The sequence below is a fragment of the Marmota flaviventris genome, chromosome 3 (assembly GCF_047511675.1).
Source record: "Marmota flaviventris isolate mMarFla1 chromosome 3, mMarFla1.hap1, whole genome shotgun sequence".
NCBI classification, from domain to species: domain Eukaryota; kingdom Metazoa; phylum Chordata; class Mammalia; order Rodentia; family Sciuridae; genus Marmota; species Marmota flaviventris.
The window spans coordinates 58,975,019-58,995,881 of record NC_092500.1 but is presented as its reverse complement, the minus strand read 5'-3'; the positions used below and the strand labels follow the sequence as shown (position 1 = coordinate 58,995,881).

At 37.7% G+C, this 20,863-nt stretch overlaps 1 protein-coding gene across 2 annotated transcripts; it reads right to left on the bottom strand.

The window, feature by feature from the left end:
* Positions 1 to 1,176: 1,176 nt before the first annotated feature.
* Nemp1 (nuclear envelope integral membrane protein 1) lies at positions 1,177 to 20,708 on the bottom strand. Of its 2 annotated transcripts, XM_027929284.2 has the most exons (9): positions 20,582 to 20,708; positions 14,025 to 14,149; positions 12,821 to 13,037; positions 11,422 to 11,494; positions 9,920 to 10,013; positions 9,353 to 9,467; positions 7,717 to 7,942; positions 6,745 to 6,918; positions 1,177 to 5,826 (listed from the first exon to the last, which is right to left on the bottom strand). In XM_027929284.2, the coding sequence occupies exons 1-9, from the start codon at positions 20,706 to 20,708 to the stop codon at positions 5,649 to 5,651; spliced, it is 1,329 nt and encodes a 442-aa protein (XP_027785085.2). In that variant the 3' UTR covers positions 1,177 to 5,648. The 2 variants fall into 2 exon arrangements, with proteins under 2 accessions (XP_027785085.2, XP_071465845.1); XM_071609744.1 differs by lacking the exon at positions 20,582 to 20,708 and having other exon boundaries at positions 13,954 to 14,133.
* Positions 20,709 to 20,863: the final 155 nt, after the last annotated feature.

Here is a 20,863-nt window from a genome sequence, read left to right as displayed (position 1 = left end):
ACTTGTTTTGTGTCGGGCATCAAGCCAAGTACTTAACATCCTTGCTATACAAAATGAGGTCCACAAGCCAGCAGCATCTAGATCACCCAGAACCTGATTAGAAATGCAGAATTTTGGGCACAGATAAACATAGTGAATTCAGACAAACATAGTGAATCAGAATTTGCATTTTAATAAGTTTCCCCAAATGATTCCTATGCATGTCAAAAGTTTAAGGGCTGCTTTATGCATCCTGGTCTTTTTCTGTCTTCACTAAAGCTCTGTGATGTAGCCATCTAGCAATTATGCTTCAAATTTTTATTAACTAAACCATTAATGATCACTTACGTCTCTTAGTTACCTAGTTAGTATGGAAGGGAAAGGAGAAAGGGTGTCATCAGTGTGCATTCATCTACATAAATTTAGTCTGTATCCTATTTTCTTATTTTGCCAATTTTGTCTTTTAAAAAATATGGACAATGGATTTTCATGTAGTCTAAGGAAAAAGAGAGAAGATAAGTACAGAATTAATACAAATGCCATAAAGAATTTCCAGAATGAAGAAAATAGACAATACCAAAAAGAAAATGGAAGGCCCCAGACTCCTATTACAGAAGCTGGGCCTAGACATAATTGAGGTTTTTATTCCATGGCCCCTATTACAACAGCGCTGCCTCCTCTTTTATCCTACACACATCTCTTGGCAGGCATCCCATAGCTGGATCCACTGAACCCACAGGTCTCCCCAATAATCCTAGTGGAAAAACAAGAGATATTTTATACTATAAATAAAGAACTAAAGCACAGAGTAGTTCTCTGGACAAGGAGTAACCTTTACTTTGGTTCTTTATGAGACTGCACAGTAGTACAACCTGCTACTTACACAAGAATGTTCTTTGTAACTCAGTGGCAGAGCGCTTGCTTGCCTACCATGTGCGAGGCACTGGGTTCGATTCTCAGCACCGCATATAAATAAATAAAGGTCCATTGACAACTAAAATTTTTTTTTAAATGTCCCTTAGAGATCTGTCACCTGGGAAGGGTGACAATGATGGAAGCAGAAAGACTCAGGATGGGGGAGGATGGTTAAAAAGCAATGGGAAATTAATGGTATGAACACTGAGGAGTAAATTGCTGATTATGTGGAAACATCAAATCCAAATAAGAAGACTGTAAGTTCATTAAGAGAGACCACTATATAGTCTATAAAACTTTATTAAAATTGGGATTACTTACAAACCATATAATACAAATGAAAAAATACATAAGACATCATTATTTTTTCTTACAGAAAAGTGGGCAAAATGAGACCCACGGCAAAGAGCCATCCCTGATTTTTTTTCTTTCAAACATTCATTAACATTTATTTTAAATATAAATGACAAATCTTTTCTCTAAGTAATACTAAGGCATTACCTGTAGGCTAAAATTCACACAGTGATTTCTTAGCCCTGTTATCTCAACACTAATTCCATAAATATGGGAAACTAGCAACTGCACACTGTTAGCAGTTTCTAAAATTCACATTATGAGCTATTCGTTAACATAAGAATGCTGTTCATGCTATAGGAAGGTACAAAAAAAGTGATTTCAACATTTTCAAGTCATCATCAAGAATGTGAAAGAGGAGGATGATATACATGGACATGGGAAAAGGGACACCAAAGCTACACATTTAGGAAGTCTGTGTGACCACTCCCATTCCTGCTAAAGATGCAGGTCAGCATTGGCATGAATCTGTTTTTTTTTGTTTTGTTTTGTTTTGTTTTTAATTTTATTCCCAGCAAGCTCTGGCTTTTGCAAGGTAAGGCACCAAACACACTTTTACAGGTAGTAACTGTCTAGAATCCAACTCAATAGCAACCTGAATCCATACATCACTAACATACCATCGGGTCACCATAATTGCATAGATTTCTCTAAAGAGGAGAAAATAATAATAGTTTCCGCTACATAGAAAGAGAAATAACAATTTTGGGTGCATTTGTCTAATGCAATGGTTATTTACTTGGTTTCAGTTCCTACATAATGTTAGGGCACAATAAGTCTGTTCCACTGTCCTTTCCTTGGTTCATATAAAATTCTTAGCATTTCAATATAGGTTATTATCTAACATGTCAGACCTGAGTCCAAAGGAATACTAGGACATTTAATTTTCTTCCCTCCTACTTCAACTTTCACCACTCAATTCAAAAAAAGTTAGGAACCATTTTTATGCAGGCATCCATCTGAGCCCATCTTTGTGTGTGTGTGTGTGTGTAACAATAAAAAGATCTGAGGGCCAATTAAATAATCCATTCCTAAGCCTCTTATTTTTTGGATATCAGGACCTGGGGGGACTATCTGGTCTATCTGGATCCTTTAATTCATCAAACCTCTATCAGATATACCCAGTGGAGACTGAGTTAAAGGAAACTTAGTGGACAAAGAGAGGTCTGGCCCCTAGAATGGGATGTACTCTCACAGAATGGTACATGTGGGACCCAAAAAGCTATCATTAGCAGAATTCTCTTTGCAAAAAACTTAAAAATCACAAATTTGAGGGGAGAAACAAAGTACTTTTGTGTGATGAAGACTGATAGGAATTTCTTATTAGAAGGTCCCGGAATGGGTAAGTTTTTCTTGGTTTTGGTAATGTGTTCTGTTGCTCTCACAAAAACAATGAGTGAGGAAGTGAAAGGAAAACATTTTAGGCTAGTTGCCTCTCTGTGTTCCCAGTAATGGGAGTCATGCTCTACACAACTTTGTCAGACCGATTAGAGGCAATAGATTTCCAATGCTGATGAGACCCTGAGCCCCAGAGCCAATTTACAGCTTGATATTTGGCAAGCAAGACGCTGACGTGGCAGCAGACATGGCTCCAATGTCCATCTCACCCCACAGTTATCCCTTCAATCCTTCTTGATGAGATTGGTCTGAGAGATGAGACTGTGCTGAAATTGCAAGAGCTATATAACTGCCAGAGAAAATTAAATAGGGGCTTCAAGTAGTGACTGAGCCAGCAGACTAAGTGGCCATGAGGGAGACAAGAACAGTTCCTAAAGAAGGTTTACAGAGTCAAGCAATCTCCAGGCAGGGCTCTGAAGTATAGTCACACAAGCAGGCAGGGCAAGGACATGCTCCACACCAAAAAAGCACCATCCTTCACTGTCTGAGAGCAACTCTCATGCTGCAGGGCAACTGTCATTTCCTGCAACTCAGTTCTCAACTACCAGACAGGGAGAAATAAAATAGTTTGATTTTATTCATCTCAAATTCAAGCACAGTGAAAAATTGGTCTTGGTATGGAAACTATAGTTCACAAGGAGTTACTATACAGAAAAGGGAGAGCATTTCCTAACTTCACAATGCCTTTCTCATGAAAATAAAGACATGAGTCAGGAAAAGTCACCTTAGAGGAAAGCTACCACCTCCTTAGGAGTTGTTTTGGGGAAGGCACCAAAATCCCCATAGAGTCCTGAGACCATCCATACAGTTAGAATTACTTCTTCAAATCAACTTATGATCCATATGCTAGATCTCAAAATCTATAAATAAGGTAAGAGAACACTTCAGAGGGTGTGTGTGTGTGTGTGTGTGTGTGTGTGTGTGTGTGTGTGTGTTTAATGCTGGGGATTGAACCCAGAGCTTCATACATGCTAGGCAATTACTCTACCATTGAGGTACATGTCCAGCCCCTTGGAGGTTTTAGTAGTACTTTAGAGGAATAAAATTTTACCATGTACACAATTTACAAAGGCATAAAAGTTTCCCAATATAAAGTTACTTGTACTCTGTGACTTTAAGACATCTGCCCAAATATTGCTCATTTTTCACTTTCTATTATTTGTCTCTTTCTGCCAACTGAGGTAGTTGTCACTTTAGGATAGTTTAAGGCTCCAGGGAACCCTGATGGAAATAATCGACTGGCCACCTGGAGGGGAGACTCAGAGCTGATATTTTAGAAGTTAGCAATGGAGCCTGGGGCCTTTCAAAACTACATGCTAATAGCTGGTCTGAAAAAAATTGTAAAAGCTTTTTAAAAAAACATCTTTCTTTTCCAAGATCAAGATAAGTCAGGAAATCCAATGTTGTGTACCCTCCATGAGTTTCTATCCTCCTGGGTAAAGGAATTACAGCTTTTTCCAAGGTTCAAGGATGAGGATAACAAAGAACCAAGCAAATGACAGATACTTGGGAATTTGCTCTTTCATAAATGACATTGCTGGCCTAAGGGTACTTTCCAATGGCAAAAGAATCTGAAAGTAATAGATTTATATATAACAAAAGGCAGCATGAACCTCTGATGAGAAATGGAATTACAAATAAGTATGGTATTCTTAGGAAAATGTGTCTTCTCCTGATGGCTAAATAGGCATCAGAGGCATAAAGATAACCTGGAGACCTATTTCCTGGCAAGGCATCAAGAAACTTCACAGATGGTTTTAGGGCTTACAAATTAGCCTGAATCAACAAATTAGCCAGAATGGGAGAGTGCAAGGAGTAAGGAAAGACTGAAAGAAATAGATAAAATGGGTATACAAAGGAAGAAAAAGGGAAAGGAGATAATTTCTTGGTTCCATAGCAACTCAATGATATGTAACACATGAGAGAAAAAAAATGGGGTAAACATCATCATTTCTCCTGGCCAGCAGGAATAATGCTAAAAACCAAGGGGAAGAAATGAGACAAACTCTCAACTGTATGAAATAGACCCTTCCTCAAAGGGAAAAAGAGTGCAAGGAGGAATAGGAAGAGAAAAAGGCAAATATATTTTAAAAATGGAATTAAATGTTGAATAAAATAAAAAGTTCAAGAGCTCTTAACTATAGAAGAACCTATAGGCATGTTACTAAAAGCAAGCAGGACTCAGAATATCATGTGTGAGAACTAATTCAAAGCTCAACACAACAGCTCCTAGGGCTTTAATGAATAATCCATAAAAATATCTAGGGGCCAACGGGGCTTATCACTCTGGAGCATTTGCTGGTTCAGGAACATGAGTTTGATATATTTTAAAAAACACATTTGTTTGAAAGACAAGACAGGCGCTGTGACTGTAGCTCAGTGGCAGAGCACTTGCCTAGCATGTGTGAGGCACTGGGTTCAATCCTTAGCACCACATAAAAATAAAACAAAATAAAGGCATGCTGCCCATCTACAACTATAAAAAAATAAAAAAACAAGACAGACAAAAATCCATTTTCCTCTCAAAACAGTTAAATCAAAGATTATTCTAAAGTCACTGTAATAAAAGCAGAAAGCGAAGGATGCTCAGACTTATGGATTTCTCTCTGGAAGATGCAGCCTCTAGTCTGAAAGCCCTACTTACAATTCTCATTTTAGAGGACCAGCCAGTGACAGAAATGTCATGATCAAATCAACTTTCAAAGAGGAGCTAGAATGCCATGCTGGCTGTGACCTTCCAGTTTTTTTAGAAACAGAAGAGTGGGCTAATAACTTAACAGGTGGAAAGCACACTACCACAGCATTCACTTTGTCCACTCTCCCTCCTTAGGGATCCCACAGAGACTACCACAATCATTCCCAGAGAGATCTACTCAGGCCTCTCATTTAATTTCTGCACTACCCTTCAACCTGCTATAAAGGCCTGTAAGAAATGCACAGTGCTTGCAACACAACCACTGAGGCACCAAATCAGTCTACATGAAAATAAATAACCACCACACTTAAGTCAGGAAATTGTTCTGTGTGGCAATGAGGTGCTGAGAACCTGAGTCCTCCTCCTCCTCCTCAGAAGTTGCTTCCTCATCCTGGGCAATAATGCTCCCTAATCCATATTCCTGTTCATGGACGGAAACTTCATTTGGTGTGAGGTGGAAAGAACCTTCTACAAAGTCAGCAAATCTGGAAAAGAGAAGGTAATATTCATTAGGAATCTGCCTTCTGTCCTTTTAAAATAAATATATATATATAATTTATGTGTTTTAGTTGTAAATGGACACAATACTTTATTTTACTTATTTATTTATTTTTTTTATGTGGTGCTAAGGATCGGACCAAGTGCCTCACACATGCTAGGCAAGTGCTCTACCACTGAGCCACAACTGCAGCCCAGCCTTCTGTCCTTTCAGATTGTCTTTCAATAAGAACAAATCACAACACCTGTTATGTTCACAACTCAAATTATAATGAGTCTAGTCAATATCCCTGTCTTTACTCTGACAGGTAAATGGAGTAAAGCCAGTGACAGAAATGTCATGATCAAATCAACTTTCAAAGAGAGAAAGGAAGGCTGGGATCATAGGCCAACCTTCCCTGCAACCCTATTCTGCTTAATAAGCACTAGCCTATCCTTTTTAGTCACGGAAGTGCTAAGGTTCCTTGAGTCACCATATTCCTGATAAGAGATGATTAGGGGCATTACACAGTTATTTTTGTTTATGGCCCTATAAACTTCATGCTGTGAGGATTCCAAATTGAAGCTTCACATACTCATTGGTATAACTACTCCCAGACAAAAAGGAAAAGGAAAAAGAAAAAGAAAAAAGAAAAACCAACTCAGGGAACAATGTAAAACTTTCATAGGACAGACATAATATGGAATCATCCCACCTCAGTGTTATAAATAAAAGGTAAGGCAGGTAGTTCCTTGGGGAAAGTGGGGAAAGAGGAAACAGGTTACTGATATAGGTATCTTTCTCTTGACTACCCTTAGATTAACAATAAACAAAGGCCATAAATACAACATGACTATCTATAGAGTATGATCTCTGTTAGAACTCAAGGTCACAATTACCCTGGCTTATCTGGCTAAGAGTTTACCTTTTTGGAGACTGGATTCGAGAAATAGTCTTCCAAGCAGAACAGTCTGGACTGTTACAAAATTCTCGGAGCTCCTCCAAAGCCCTTCGGGTCTCTACCTCTCCTTGTATCCGATATTCTTCTTCTGTCAGGAGACGAGGGGGGACAGGCTTTTCTGTTGCCTTACACATCTTTCTGTGCTCACCAAAATAATATCATGAATCATTAATCAGTAACCTATATTCATCCTTACTTCTAGAGCCCTTCAGCAGACCAAGCATACAGCAGACAATCTGAACATTTTAATAAGAGTCATCACTCCCACTTTTCTTCCATAGACATCCTTAGTTATGATGGATCCTGACATATTAAATTACAAATGAAAAGTCAGAGTAGTCATTATTATTCACTAATGTGAACAAATTCATTTATCTTCCAATAAATAATAAACAAAGTATTTATTTCCTGATAAATAGAAAAACAGCAAGAAAACAATGTTATAATATTGTGGTCTGTTAACTTCATTCCTCAAACTGAAGGTATCACTCTGACTATCTGAAATAGAACAACCACTGATAATCTCAGAATCCATGACCATTTCATATTCACTATGCAAAGTGATAACATGCTATGAATTACATCTTAAAATAAGATTAGGACTTCCAGAGCAATTTGATCCCCAGTATGAAATAACCTGAAATAAGGTAACCTGAGGTCTATGGTATAAAAGTGATATAATTTGCACCATCTAGTGGTAACAGGAACACATAACAATTTACTGGATGCTTTTATATAAAATGATTAGAATAAAAATTTTTAAAGCCTAACAGAGTCTAAAAACATAGTCTCAGGAAGAAACAATCTCAGAGAATAACACAGTGACTTCTCATTAACAAAGAGGCTCTCACAGGGCAACGCCTCTGGATCCTTTTGCTACAAACTGTATCCCACACTGCACTGTGTCAATACAAAGTTATACTGCCTTCCAGTCACCTGTAGGTGATGTACAGCCACTGAATAGGGTACTCCAGGTTCTTAGTACACAGTGCAATGATGATAATGGCAAGGGCAATGTGAGGTATCTGGATGCCGGAATACATGAAACCCAGGCCCATCAGTTGCAAGGTCCAGGTCAGCAGGTTGATACTTCGTTCATTCTCCAAGGGCCCATACTTGTAACATACTGCAAAACTCATGAATCCAACTGTGAGGATGTAGCCTATGAGAAAAGTTATCAGAAGAAATTCTTTTTCATCTATACCTGATAAAGATAATATATATGGGAGCAGTACTAAATTCACTATATAGCATCTACAGAAGCAGGAAACTGGATGTGATCTTTATTGAATTTTTCATTTTTCACTATTAGAAAATATAAATATACACTCACCCACACATATAAACACACATATCTTTAATTTTCTATCCTTTTTCTGTTGTACTATTTGGTTCAAATGAACAATAAAGCTACATGTTGAAAAATTCTGAGTTTACTTTTAAAAACCTAAAATATGAAAATATAGATTAATGACCACATAATTTCTCAAATGATAGACTGAGGGTTTCTATCAGCATAACCAAAAAATTCTCATTTTATGGACAAGATTCACTGCAGTCTTCTTTTGAGGAAACTGGGGTACCGAGGATTGAGTCCAGGGGCACTCTATCACTGAACTACATACATCTCTAGCCCTTTTATTTTTTACTTTGAGACACAGTCTCACTAACTTCCTCAGGCTGGACTTGAACTTGCAATCCTTTTGCCTTAGCTTCCTGAGTCACTGGGATTATAGGCATAGGCCACCATGACCAGCAGCCCCTGTAGTCTTTTATTTCTTAAACCCTTTAAGTCCCATTGTTCCAAATGAGACACCTAAGAAACTTAAATGGGCCGGGTGGCATGGTGGCACATGCCTATAATCCCAGAGGCTCAGGAGGCTGAGACAGGAGGATCACAAGCCAGCCTCAGCAACGGCAAGGTGCTAAGCAACTGTGTGAGACCCTGTAAATAAATAAAATACAAAATAGGGCTGGGGATGAGTGCTCCTGAGTTCAATCCCTAGTACCCATTAAAAAAAAAAAAATCCTTAAATTGTGCAAGAAATATACCATTTATGGTAACTTTTGAAATGAATATTAACTTTTTACAGTTCTATTCTTTTGAGAAAATAGGTGAATAATTAGAGTATTCCAAAAGATATTTCATATATATGAAAATATATGCAAAATATATGAGCTCTAGATTATTTTACCATACTTTTGTCAATTTCTTTGAAATATACAGAGTTGAAAACTTGGAACTTAATGAGTTAGGTCTTCATGTACTTAAAATATAATTATATTAACAAAGTCAATTTTATCACTTGTCAGAAAGACACTTTTTGTGCAAAGAGAAGTGCATTTATAAATACCAACAAATTAAAATCTTCTCCATAATACCTGCATTTTAATTTAAAATAAGGTAGTAATGGTGGAGATGTTTAAAATAAATGGAAAACTATGATTTTTCAAATTAATCAAATGACACAAACTATTAACTCTTTGTAAGCAGGCAACATCTTTTAATGATCAAATTAACTAAAATAGCCTACAAACATGCAAAAAGAGAAGCAAAACCAACAACACTTACTTAAAAGATACTGCCAGTAACACTTCCAGATCTCTTGTAAATTCTTAAAAACTAGCTGAATGAGGTACAGAGAAAAGGACCAGCCTCCCACCAGGATGACGTAAATGGGACTTTTCTAAGAGAGTAAAAGTGAAAGCAAAAGTTAAACAGACTTTCCATACATAAAAGAAGCAAAATGGAATTATGATTTTTTTCTTAAAATTCAACCTACTCAAAATGCACAAAAAACACATCTCTTAAAAAGATGTCCTTTATATCTAAAAGGTACAGTCTGCAAGGAACACTAGGAAAATGAGATGCTAAATAACTTAAAAGCCTGGCTATGCAATTAGAAAACAGAAAAGTGACTTTACACTCCCACTGAGCACAGGATTTTAAATAAAGAGAGTTTTGTATATAATCAGGCTTCAAGTTTCATCAAGGAAAGTACCTTTCAGAATCAAGGAAAGAGTAGGGCATTCACTCTGTCATCAATGCAAATTTTCAATGTTCTAAGATTACCTAAGAAAACAGGCCTTCAGCTATTCTGAGTTCATCCTAACTGCGTATGAAGATTCTGCTACTTACCCTGGGCATGAATTTGGATAGTATAAAAATGATAATTAGTAGAGAAGCCACAATTCCCACACTCATCCCTGTGGAATAGTAGAAAACTTGACTCCTGCAGAGAAAAAATTTATTTCATGACTGTTGGTATATACTCTGTACACAGCATTATTGAAGCCAGGGCAACTAACCAGCCAAAGGATTTTTTTTTTTTTTTTTAAAGGTATGAGATTAGAGTAGGTATTTACCAAAAACTTGAGGTCAGAGAATTATAAAGACTGATACAATATAGTTGCTGGGAGATTATGAAAATTATTATCAATGAGGTCCTCTCAAATATATCCCCACAATAAATAACTCTGCTTGATCTTCCACTCACATCCCCAATCTCTCTCCCAACCCAATTCTTTTTTTTTTTTAATTTTTATTTTTAGTTGTAGATGGACACAATACCTTTGTTTTATTTATTTATATGTGGTGCTGAAGATTGAACCCAAGGCCTCCCAGATGCTAGGCGAGCGCTCTACTGCTGAGCCACAACCCCAGCCCCCAACTCAATTCTTATTAAGAATCTCTCTTCTGAGGAACAACTCAGCTTCTCTGGGGAGAAGGAAGGAACAAGAATACTGCCCAAGTAGACAGTAAAAACTAAAACCAAACTGACTATCCAGAAAGATAAATTAACCTTTCATAGGTCCTAGAACAGAAAGGTCCTACTTCCATTCCAGGTTCTTTCTTCAATTATTTCCCGCTCTCTGTGAGTTTCTCTTAGGATCCCCCAAAGTAAGGAAAAATTTCCACCAACTCCACTTCATTCCAACTTCAAATTTTAATTTTTAATCTTTCATTCACTATTCCACAAATATTTTTTACTTCATATAAACATAATGATGATTCTACCTTTACCCAATGTTTTCTTAGTTATCCATATTTTCTTTGCATCTATACATAACAGTTTCACCTCTCTCAGTAGGTAAAAAAGAAAAGCAATGTACAGCAGCTTATGTTTGTCTCCTTACATGTGAACAGTATGAAACTCATCAACATATGACCCTATAAATATGAGACCTTGAAGTATTAATTCTAACAGTAAAAAGGATAATGACGGTCACCTTTATAGTAACTGTCTAACTCCTATTAGCCCTCCATGAGTCTACTCAATGGGAGAATGTCATTATTAACATTGCTATTCAAATCAGAAAACAACAAAAATCACAACACATGTTATTTTAAAAATATACAAGCAGTGGGGCTGGGGATGTGGCTCAAGCGGTAGCGTGCTTGCCTGGCATGCGTGCGGCCCGGGTTCGATCCTCAGCACCACATACAAAACAAAGATGTTGTATCCGCCGATAACTAAAAAATAAATATTAAAATTCTCTCTCTCTCTTTAAAAAAAAAGAAAAATATATACAAGCAGGCAACATCTAAAACATATAGGCCTGAAGGGGGGATGGCAGTACTTTTGGCTTTTATGATAAAAGTAAGACCTTTTCAAGCTGTACATTAGCCTTCAAACCTACCTGCTCAATAAGTCTCCACAAAAAAACAACATAAGTCCAAGGAGGAAAATGAGGAAGAGTTTGGGGTCAAATTCTGAAATAAATAAAGATTTTTTTCTTAAAAGGGGAGCCAAACAGTTTAAGGCATTATAGAATAAAAGGCAGTTTTAACATTATTGGTCAGCTACAATAAAATAAATACAAATAGCCCACTTAAACAGCATTGTAAATTCCACACAAAGCCTGGGCACTCTTTCAAAGAGAGAATATAATTAGGTTTCTGCTTAATCTACTTTTCTGAAGATCCTACTTATATTTAAGTATATACCTACTTAAAGCTACCTGCACTAAGGCTCAAAGAGGCTAAGCTTCACTTTGGACCAAATTAGATACAGTGACATAGCACTTCAAGCAATGCCCACAAGAGGTCTCTACCACTCTTTATACCCTTAAGTTACAGCACAGAAGTTAGTAAATGTGCCTAGAACTCTGGGTCTCAGCCTCATGTTTCTCTCTGACTGCTTGTCTTGCCCAATCTCCTTCTTTTCTTTGCTACATAGCACTGTGCTGGAAAAAGCTACCTGTCAAATACATCTTGCCCAAGACCAGAGAGCCCAAGCAAAGACCCTTTAATGGCATACTAGAGACTCCTACAGCTTTTACATTCAAGAGCTCTAAATCTACAGGAGGCCCACAAACAGAGCCAGAGGGCTTAGTAAATGTAGAAGGGTACACCGAAAAACAGTTATACCACCATGGAACTCTAGGACTTTGGAAGGGCACAATCTATTTTTGTAGCAAAAACCTAGAAACATGTCTACTACTCACAATATGCCAGGATCCCAGGTAATAACCAGGGAAAACCCAAGTTGGAAAGAACTCAACAAAATCCATCTCCTCTAAAATTTTCTCAGTTATCTTCAAAGAAGGAAAAACATCTCCCAGCTCCACTCTATAACTGCAATGGTCTTTACTTACAGTTCCACTCTTTTTATTTGTGAATTATTAATAATCAATTTTATCTTTCTTTGGTTTTTATTATTTAACCACTAGAATCTTCAAATACAGGACAGCTACCTTTGTCTAGAAGTGTCTAGAAGGCATAAACATAACTGACTCACTATAAGAGTACTATGCATATCAGCTCAGGGCCATTGGCAGTATTAGAAAACGCAAGACTTCACAATTTTAGGAAGGAAGTACTCAGAACGGCCTGAGGTAGTGTTTCGATTCTAGGTCTAAAGAGTCTTATGTGGGTGGAGTCTTTGTGAACTGTTTGGAGCTATGGTATACTCAAGGCTATAATCAGAACCAAAAGGGAGCCATCTTGGGTGGATTTGTCTGTCTCACTAATTACACCCTCCAGAACTCACTCCCTTCTCAATCTAGAATCCATCAGAAAAACACGGGTGAGACTTACTCCTGGTCACAATGATACTGTACTTGGCGTCCTCTATAATTTCAACTTTGAGGCAGGTTTTTGTGCTGTATAGACCCACGTTGATATAGGTGTCATTCAATTTCTCTTTTAAAAAAGAGGAAAAAAAGTTCCAGATACTGAACTGCTCGAGCTCCTTCAATTTCTCCTCATTGTCCACCTGGGTGACTTGGACCAATGTGGAACTATTTACCCGGATCTGTAACACAAGTAAATCAGGATGAGAAAGAAGGAAGTAGGTTTTTAAAATTTTCACAAATAAAATTTTTAAAAACCCTTAGGTAAATAAATCAGTAGTGGTCAGTTTTCTACAAGGCTTATCAGAAATATAGAGATACAGCAGCTAAAACATAGTTGGGCAAATAACACTGCACATGGCACAGAAAGGAAGCTGTTAGAATGTCTTCTTGCTAACATGATCTGAATCTACTATTAGACCAGAACATAGTGGGGTGAAAGACTCTCAAGCTGAGTTATCAATACAACTATTTATAAGAGATCATACAAAGAAAGGATCTAGAATATTAAGAAAATTACCAGTCATAAACAGCCCCAGAAAACTAAAAATGTTTCCCATAATGACAGGCTGAGAAGTTCAACCTATTGTTGCAAATCACTGATTATGTGTAAATGCTGATTATAATGTACCCCAGATGGAGTATGATTTTTATAAGAGACATTAAAAAAAGAGAATTTAAAAAAGAAAACAAAAACCACAAGCCCACTCATAGGTTTTTGAGGTGAACAACAAATACCCTTATCAGTAACTATACTTGTAGTAGCAGCAACATTTTCAAAAGGACTCATTTTGTTCAATCACTATTACAGCCAGACACTCTTGCTTGCCAGGTGACTTAACAGTGTTATGAAATAAATAAGACCAAAGTCATTTTACCAAGGGGAAACTTCAGCTCAGGTGGTTTATAAAACATCTTTTGTAGAATCAAAATAGAACAGGGGCAGCAAGGCAAGAGTTTACGTCCTGACAGGCATGCCAGTTTCCAGCCCAAAGAAGGCATAAGGGCTTTAAAAAGAGAGAGGTGTGTTTATGTGCATACTGCCAAAAGGAAGAAAGGGGAGGAAGCTTCTTTGGGAAAAGAAGAAAGGAAGTTTACCTCAAAGTCATAGTACTGTAAGCTTCTTAAGGGAGCTGAGATGCCCCTGCGAGGGGCTTCCAAATTATTACCTGTATCCGTGTCCATATATCATGCCACTTTGGGACAAGCACATTTTTATAACAGAACTGTTGGCTGGTACTCATACTATAAACTCGGGATTCCTGAAGCATGATCACATTTACATCAATTCCAGCTTTATGCAAAGAAAGGAAACAAAAATTAAGTATAACAGAACAACCTAATAACTGCAACTCATTTCATAAGAAGAACTAAACTAACCACTTTCTTAAACTTGGAGCTGAAATATCAGCCAGACCGAAACAAAACTAAAATGAAAGAATAAGGCAGAATCTTATTTCTGTTCCATTTAATTGTGTGCATGACTGCGTGCACTCTGGATTAAACCCAGGGCCTCAAGCATGCTAAGCACACAATCTACCACTCAACCCCAAAATTTTATTATTTAAATATTACAAATAGTCATTAACTCAGAATAAGTATTAACTACTATTAAGTGTTTATTAACATAGAGTGCTGTTTCATTTAACCCTCTTAACAGTGCTATATTTTCATAATGCCTAGTTTACAAATGAGGAAACTAATATTGAAGAAAGGTTAAGTAATTTGTCCAAAGTTAGAGAGCTAGTAAACAGCCTAATGGTGAGAGTCACAACCAGGTCTGACTACAGCTTTAACCATATGTATCCTGCTTTTCCTGTAATGGGATAACTAAAGTAAGCTAAAGTAACCCCATATGTTGATTTTTCTAGATTCCCTGAATAGGACAAACTAACAGAAGTTTTTTGTTTTTGTTTTTAATAAGTCTTTAAGAAGAAACTAAAAGATTGCAAAGTTGCTGTTTATTCCAGCTGTTTCAAGTTTTAAGAGCAGCCAATATGCAGTCCCTCTGATTTATCAAAATGGAAGATTCTCCCCTCAGTTTGTATTCACCCTTAGCTAATTCAAGGTTTAAGAGTGACCACTCAGCTAGGTGTGGTGGCACATCTGTAATTCCAGCTACTTGGGAGGCTGAGGCAGGAGGATGGCAAGTTCTAGGCCAACCTGGGCAAATTTAGTGAAACCTTGCCTCAAAAATAGAATTTTTAAAAAAGGGTTGGGGATGTAGTTCAGTAGTAGAAAGCTTGCCTAGCATGTGCAAGGCCCTGGGCTTAATCCCCACTACAGGGGTCAGAGGGGGGAATGACCAGTTTCCTATACTTTCCCATCCAATTTTGTTCACATTCCTGTTGTAAACACATGCATTTGATTTTTTTTTTTTTTTTCCCAGTGCTGGAGATTCAATCTAGAGCCTCACACCTGGAGTAAAATCCTCTCCCACTGAGCTGCATCCCCACCCTGTAACTTCTTCCTAAAGTTCTATGTTTTGCATACCAGTTTATCAAATGCTATCAACTGGAAATTTAATTATCACTTTGGTTCTTGATATAGTATAAAGGTGGGGAAATTCAAATAAGCTAGAAAATAAATAAATAAATAATACAAAGATCTTGACCAAACCTTAGAAAGTCAAAATTACACACACACAAAAAGCACTGATGCCTACCACTGAGTCCAAATGGTTTTGGGGTGAAGCTAAGACCAATTTTGATTTCACATTTAGTCTTTTAGCAAAAAAACTACAAAACTCAAAAGAAAACATAGGTGTACATCTTTATGACCTCAGATTAGGTAACGGTTTCTTAGATATAACTCTAAAGTATAAGCAACTAAAGAAAAACTAGGTAAACTGATCTCATAAAACTAAAAACTTTTGTGCTTCACCCAGCACCAAAAAAGAAAACCAACAACAACAAAATATTGCTTCAAAGGACACTATCAAGAAAGCAAAAAGACTAACCCACAAAATCGGAGAAAATATTTGCAATCGTGTATGGTTTAGTATCCAGAATACAAAAATAACTATTAAAACTCAACAACAACCCAATTTTTTAAATAAGCAAAGGATGTGTATACATTTTTCCAAAGAAAATACACAAATGTCCAATAAACACATGAAAAGAGATTCAACATCATTAGTCATTAGGGAAATGCAAATCAAAACCATGATGAAATACTATTTCACACCCATCAGAATGGTTATATTAAAAAAGAGATCAATGCTACATGAGGGGCAAGTTTTTCGCTAACACTCCATTCTGACTCAGTGAGTGGAGTTTGATAGTAATCCTTGCTACAAGTAAAAAAAAAAAAAAAGAGATCAATAACAAGTGTTGGTTGATGATATGGAAAAATTGGAACCTCCATATATTGCTAATGGTAATGGAGAAGTTTGGTAGTTGGTAATTGAAAAAGTTTGGTAGTTCCTCAAAAAGTTATCATACAATTCCACTGCTAAGTATATACTCAAGAGAACTGAAGAAATGTATTCACATGAAAACATATGAATGAATGTTCACAGCACCATTATCCAAAACAACCAAAAAGTAGAAACAACCCAAATGTCCACCAACGAACAAACAGATAAGCAAAATGTAGTATATCCATACAATGGATATTATTCAGCCATAAAAAGAAATGAAGATATATGTTACCAGACAGATGAATTTGTTGGGCATGGTAGCATATGCCTACAATCCCAGTGACTTGGGAGGCTGAAGCAAGAGGCTCATACATTCAAGGCCAGCCTCAGCAACTTAGTGAGACCCTCAGCAACTTAACAAGACTCTATCTCAAAAAAAAAAAAAAAAAAATTAAAAAGGACTGTGGATGTAGCTCAGCACTTCTGGGTTCAATTCCCAGTACCAAACGAAAAGATAGAGGACTATGGAAAACATTACACTGCATAAAAGGAATCAGACACACACACACACACACACACACACACACAGCCGCCACAGAAAGCCACATATTGTACAATTCTGTTGATACAAAATGTCTAGAAGAAGCAAATCCACAGTGACAGGAAATAGATTAGTAGTTGCCAGGGGCTAGAAGGAGAGGGGAATGGGTAGTATATGGAGTTCCATTTTAGAGTGACTAAAATTTAATGTAATTAGACAGTGGTGATGTTGGCAAAACCTAGTGAAACATTAAAAACCACTGAAGAGAGAATCTTATGGTGTGTAAATTTATATCTCAATTTTTTTAAAAAGTTAGGTCTTTATAAACTATCAATTTCTCACTAGGGTTATTCAATAGTAATTTGGATTTCCTCCAAGTCTTTCCTAAAATGAAGCCTTTTCAAAGGCCTGTTGACACTTATCTCCCTAACAAGCCTACAAATATACTAAAAAAATACCCAGTCACAAATATAGATCAAGTTAATTTTCTTATGAAGAGTGAAGAGTAAGGTTACATAAAACGTTAAACATACTGTATTTACAAATGTGTTGAGGCCTGCAAAAACACTGCAAAGTTAAACAAGAACTGATTACTTTGTTAAAATAATATAGTCTATTTACAAATCCCTAAGCAAAAACATGCACCTGTGCAGAAAAAGAAAAAAAAAACACACTTATTAATTCTTTCTCTCCCACAGCACCAAGTAATATGACATAACACCTTTCTAAGTCTATTATTACTTTCAAAAGGGTAGGTAGATACAAATAATGCATCAGTACCACAGGGCATTTGAAAAACTTAATGTCGAGAAAAAACATCACTGTTTTTCTTGTGTTTGATTATTTTGGTGCCAGGGATTAAACCTGGGGCGCTTAACCACTGAGCCATATCCCCAGCCCTTTTTTATATTTTACTCAGAGACAGGGTCTTGCTAAATTGCTTACAGCTTCTCCAGGTTGCTGAGGCTGGCTTTGAAGGGATCCTCCTGCCTCAGCCTCCCAAGCGCTGGGATTATAGGCACATGGCACCACGCCCAGCACCATCATTTTAACAATAACGTTAAAGTTTTCCAAAGCCACATTCCTAAAGAAATAAAACAGTCCTATAAGACCCAATGCCAGAATTAATAAAATCTAGTTTTTTCTTTTCCTGAGTCACATACTATTCAAGGGGGAAAAAATGAATAAATAAATAAACCTCTTCCATAGTAACCTCCAAGAGAAATCAGCACCTTGGCTAGCCATATCCTTGGAAATGAACTGAGGGGGACAATATGACAATTCGGCCTTAGGGAATAATCTGCAGAAACAAGCAGGGACTCCAGATACATATTAAGTTTTTAGAAATATACAACTAAACCAAATGACCTTAAATATATTAGTACCTTGTGTTTCCCATAGTAAAATAACATACATCACTTTTCCTTCCCTCCTCAAAGTGAGTTAGCGAGCATGTTAAAAAGCAGAATAAATTAAAGTCAGGCGTATAATTCAGTAGAGCACTTGTCTAGCATGTATGAGGCCCTGGGTTAGATTTCAAGGACTGCAAAATGATAAAAATAAAAACTAGCAAACATGAAAGAGCAGAGCAAATTAAAACATTCAGGAAAACACCTTCTGAACCTCCCAGAATTTACTGAATAATAAATTGCTAACTGTGTTACCTATAAAGTACCTATTCAAAGATTAATAATTAGGGGCTGGGCTCAAGTATCCAAAGAGAATGGAGTACTATTTCAAAAGTCAGGTAGTAGCACCAGGTAGCAGGGTGCTTAGCTAGCCTGCACAAGGCCTGGGTTCAATCCCAGTTCTGCAAAAAAACAAAAAATAATAAAATCATGTAAAAAGACCAGAAGAGAATGTGATAAAATGGATTACATCTAAATGGAATGAACAATGAGAGTTTTGATTACTTCTTTATGCTTAATTGTACTTGCCAAATATTTAGAACAAATATGTATTACCTTTATAATCAAACATTTCAAAAACATCCAGTGAGGGCTGGGGTTGTGGCTCAGTGATAGAGCACTTGCCTAGGGCATGTATGACACTGGGTTCAATCCTCAGCACCACATAAAAATAAATAAAATAAAGATATTGTGTCCATCTACAACTAAAAAAATATTTAATATCCAATGAGGGCTGGGGTTGTAGCTCAGTTGGTATAGCATTTGCCTTGCACGCGTGAGGCACTGGGTTCGATCCTCAGGACCACATTAAATAAATAAATAAATAAATAAAATAAAGGTGTTGTGTCTGTCTACAACTAAAAAAATATATTTTTAAAAATCCAATGAGAAGAAACTAGCTTTTTTTTTTTTTTTTTTTTTTGGTTGGGGGGGGGGGGGCATTATGGATCGAACCCAGGGTATTCTACCACTGAGCTACATCCCTAGCCCTTTTTATTTTAAGAGAGTAACTTGCTAAATTGCCCAGGCTGGACTTGAACTTGCTATCCTTCTGCCTCAGTCTCCCAGTAGCTGGGATTACAGGCATGTGCCACCAGTACACCACTACTACCTATCTTTTGCAATAATACTTCATTCTCTATTACATGATTGCTCTTTGTAGCTGCCACCCACATAATATATCAGGCTGTACAGAAAAAATATCATCCCCAAGTTTACTTTTCTCCAAGCCAAGAAGTTCCTGTTCCTCTCAACAAATCTGCAGGGCTCAATTGCCAGCACCCCAAAGGAAAAAAAAAAAAAAGAAACTTCAAAGAGAAAGAAACTTCTGACTGAGTGCTTAATATTTTCTCCTTTCTACAATCCACAATTTCATTTTAGAAGTTCAATCTGATAATAGCCTTCAAATGTCATTGTAGGCCCTGCCTCTGTAAAAGTACATTCCTGGATACTTATTCCCCTCTCCCTAGGGGGAAAAGTTTTCAGAAAGATGCTGCAGTTTGGAACTAGATCTTTGAGTGCTGATATGATGCCTTAATCCTAAATGACAGCTGAAGATAGACATGAACCTAAAAGGAAAAATGAGAGTGCATTGCATGTGTTTACAAGATAAGATTATTTTTACTCTCCTCCGCCGTTTCCACTCCCTCCAGGGGAAGCTTGGAAACCCCACTTATTTTTCTATCATGAATTTAACAAGGGTTAAAGGAAGTTTCTAAAAAACATACTTTAAGATTTCTGGATTCAAGCGAAAAGGTTCCTTCCCAATCCCAAACTAACAGTCCAGTTAGCAGATATCAAACACATGTGTTTGAAGGAATCCATAAATTTCCCAAAACAAACCCACTGATGTTAAATAGCACTAGTATCTTTTTTGGGAAACTGAAGTATAATGACCTCAGGTCCGTTAAATAGGGCAGTTAGGGGACAGGGTCTTAAAAGAGCAGATGTTAAAGTACAATGTATTTCTGTAAACTCTAAGGACCTATTCAACCGCCCATGCTCCGGCTCCTGACCGCACTGGCTGAGAAGGTGTTTGCTAATTTGCTAAATAAATGTGATCCTCCCTTTCATGAGGCCTCTCCCCCATGTCCCGGGATCTTATTCCTTTTAACCTAGAATCTCGAGAGGACCCCAGCAGCGTGGCAAAGTCCCCACGGCCAATTCTCAGCGCAGGCCTCTTTTTCCAGTGTTCGCCAAAAGATTCCAGGATCCTCCACTCTTGGGGAGCTCCCCAAGACCTCCCAAGGGCCCTAACCCATCAGTCCCGAAGCGGCTTCCCCCGCACCCCGGGCTACTCCACAGAGCCACCGCCCCTCTGCAGAGTAACGGCCCACGCCTTCAGGGCAAGACCCACTTTTCCAAAAATAAACCCTTCCGCCCCCACCCCCAAAGCAGCTGCTGCCCGGGTGGTACCTGAGCCGCAGACCAAGCAGCCGGAAAGGACCAAGAACAGCCGCACTGCCCCACCATCCGCGGCCCCCCAGACCCAGGACCCGGGACCATCAGCCGGCGACACCGCTACTTTGATTCCTCCCGCCATGGTTGCCTTAAGCCGCCTCCTCCTCTCTTGCCTCTCCCCTGCTATTAGCCCCTAACAGGCAGTCCCAACAGCCAGTCAGCTACAAGGCCCTCTCCTAGTCACTAACTTGGAGGGCGGAGCTTCGAGCTCTAATTCCTCCCAGGACCCTAGGAGTC

Excerpts from the sequence above, each read along its gene's own strand:
- Nemp1 (XM_027929284.2), bottom strand. The coding sequence starts at position 20,708 with ATGGCGGGAGGAATCAAAGTAGCGGTGTCGCCGGCTGATGGTCCCGGG. Across the intron at positions 14,150-20,581 it reads CTGCTTGGTCTGCGGCTCAG|CTGGAATTGATGTAAATGTG; the intron begins GTACCACCCGGG and ends CTTTGCATAAAG. Across the intron at positions 9,468-9,919 it reads TATCCAAATTCATGCCCAGG|AAAAGTCCCATTTACGTCAT; the intron begins GTAAGTAGCAGA and ends TTACTCTCTTAG.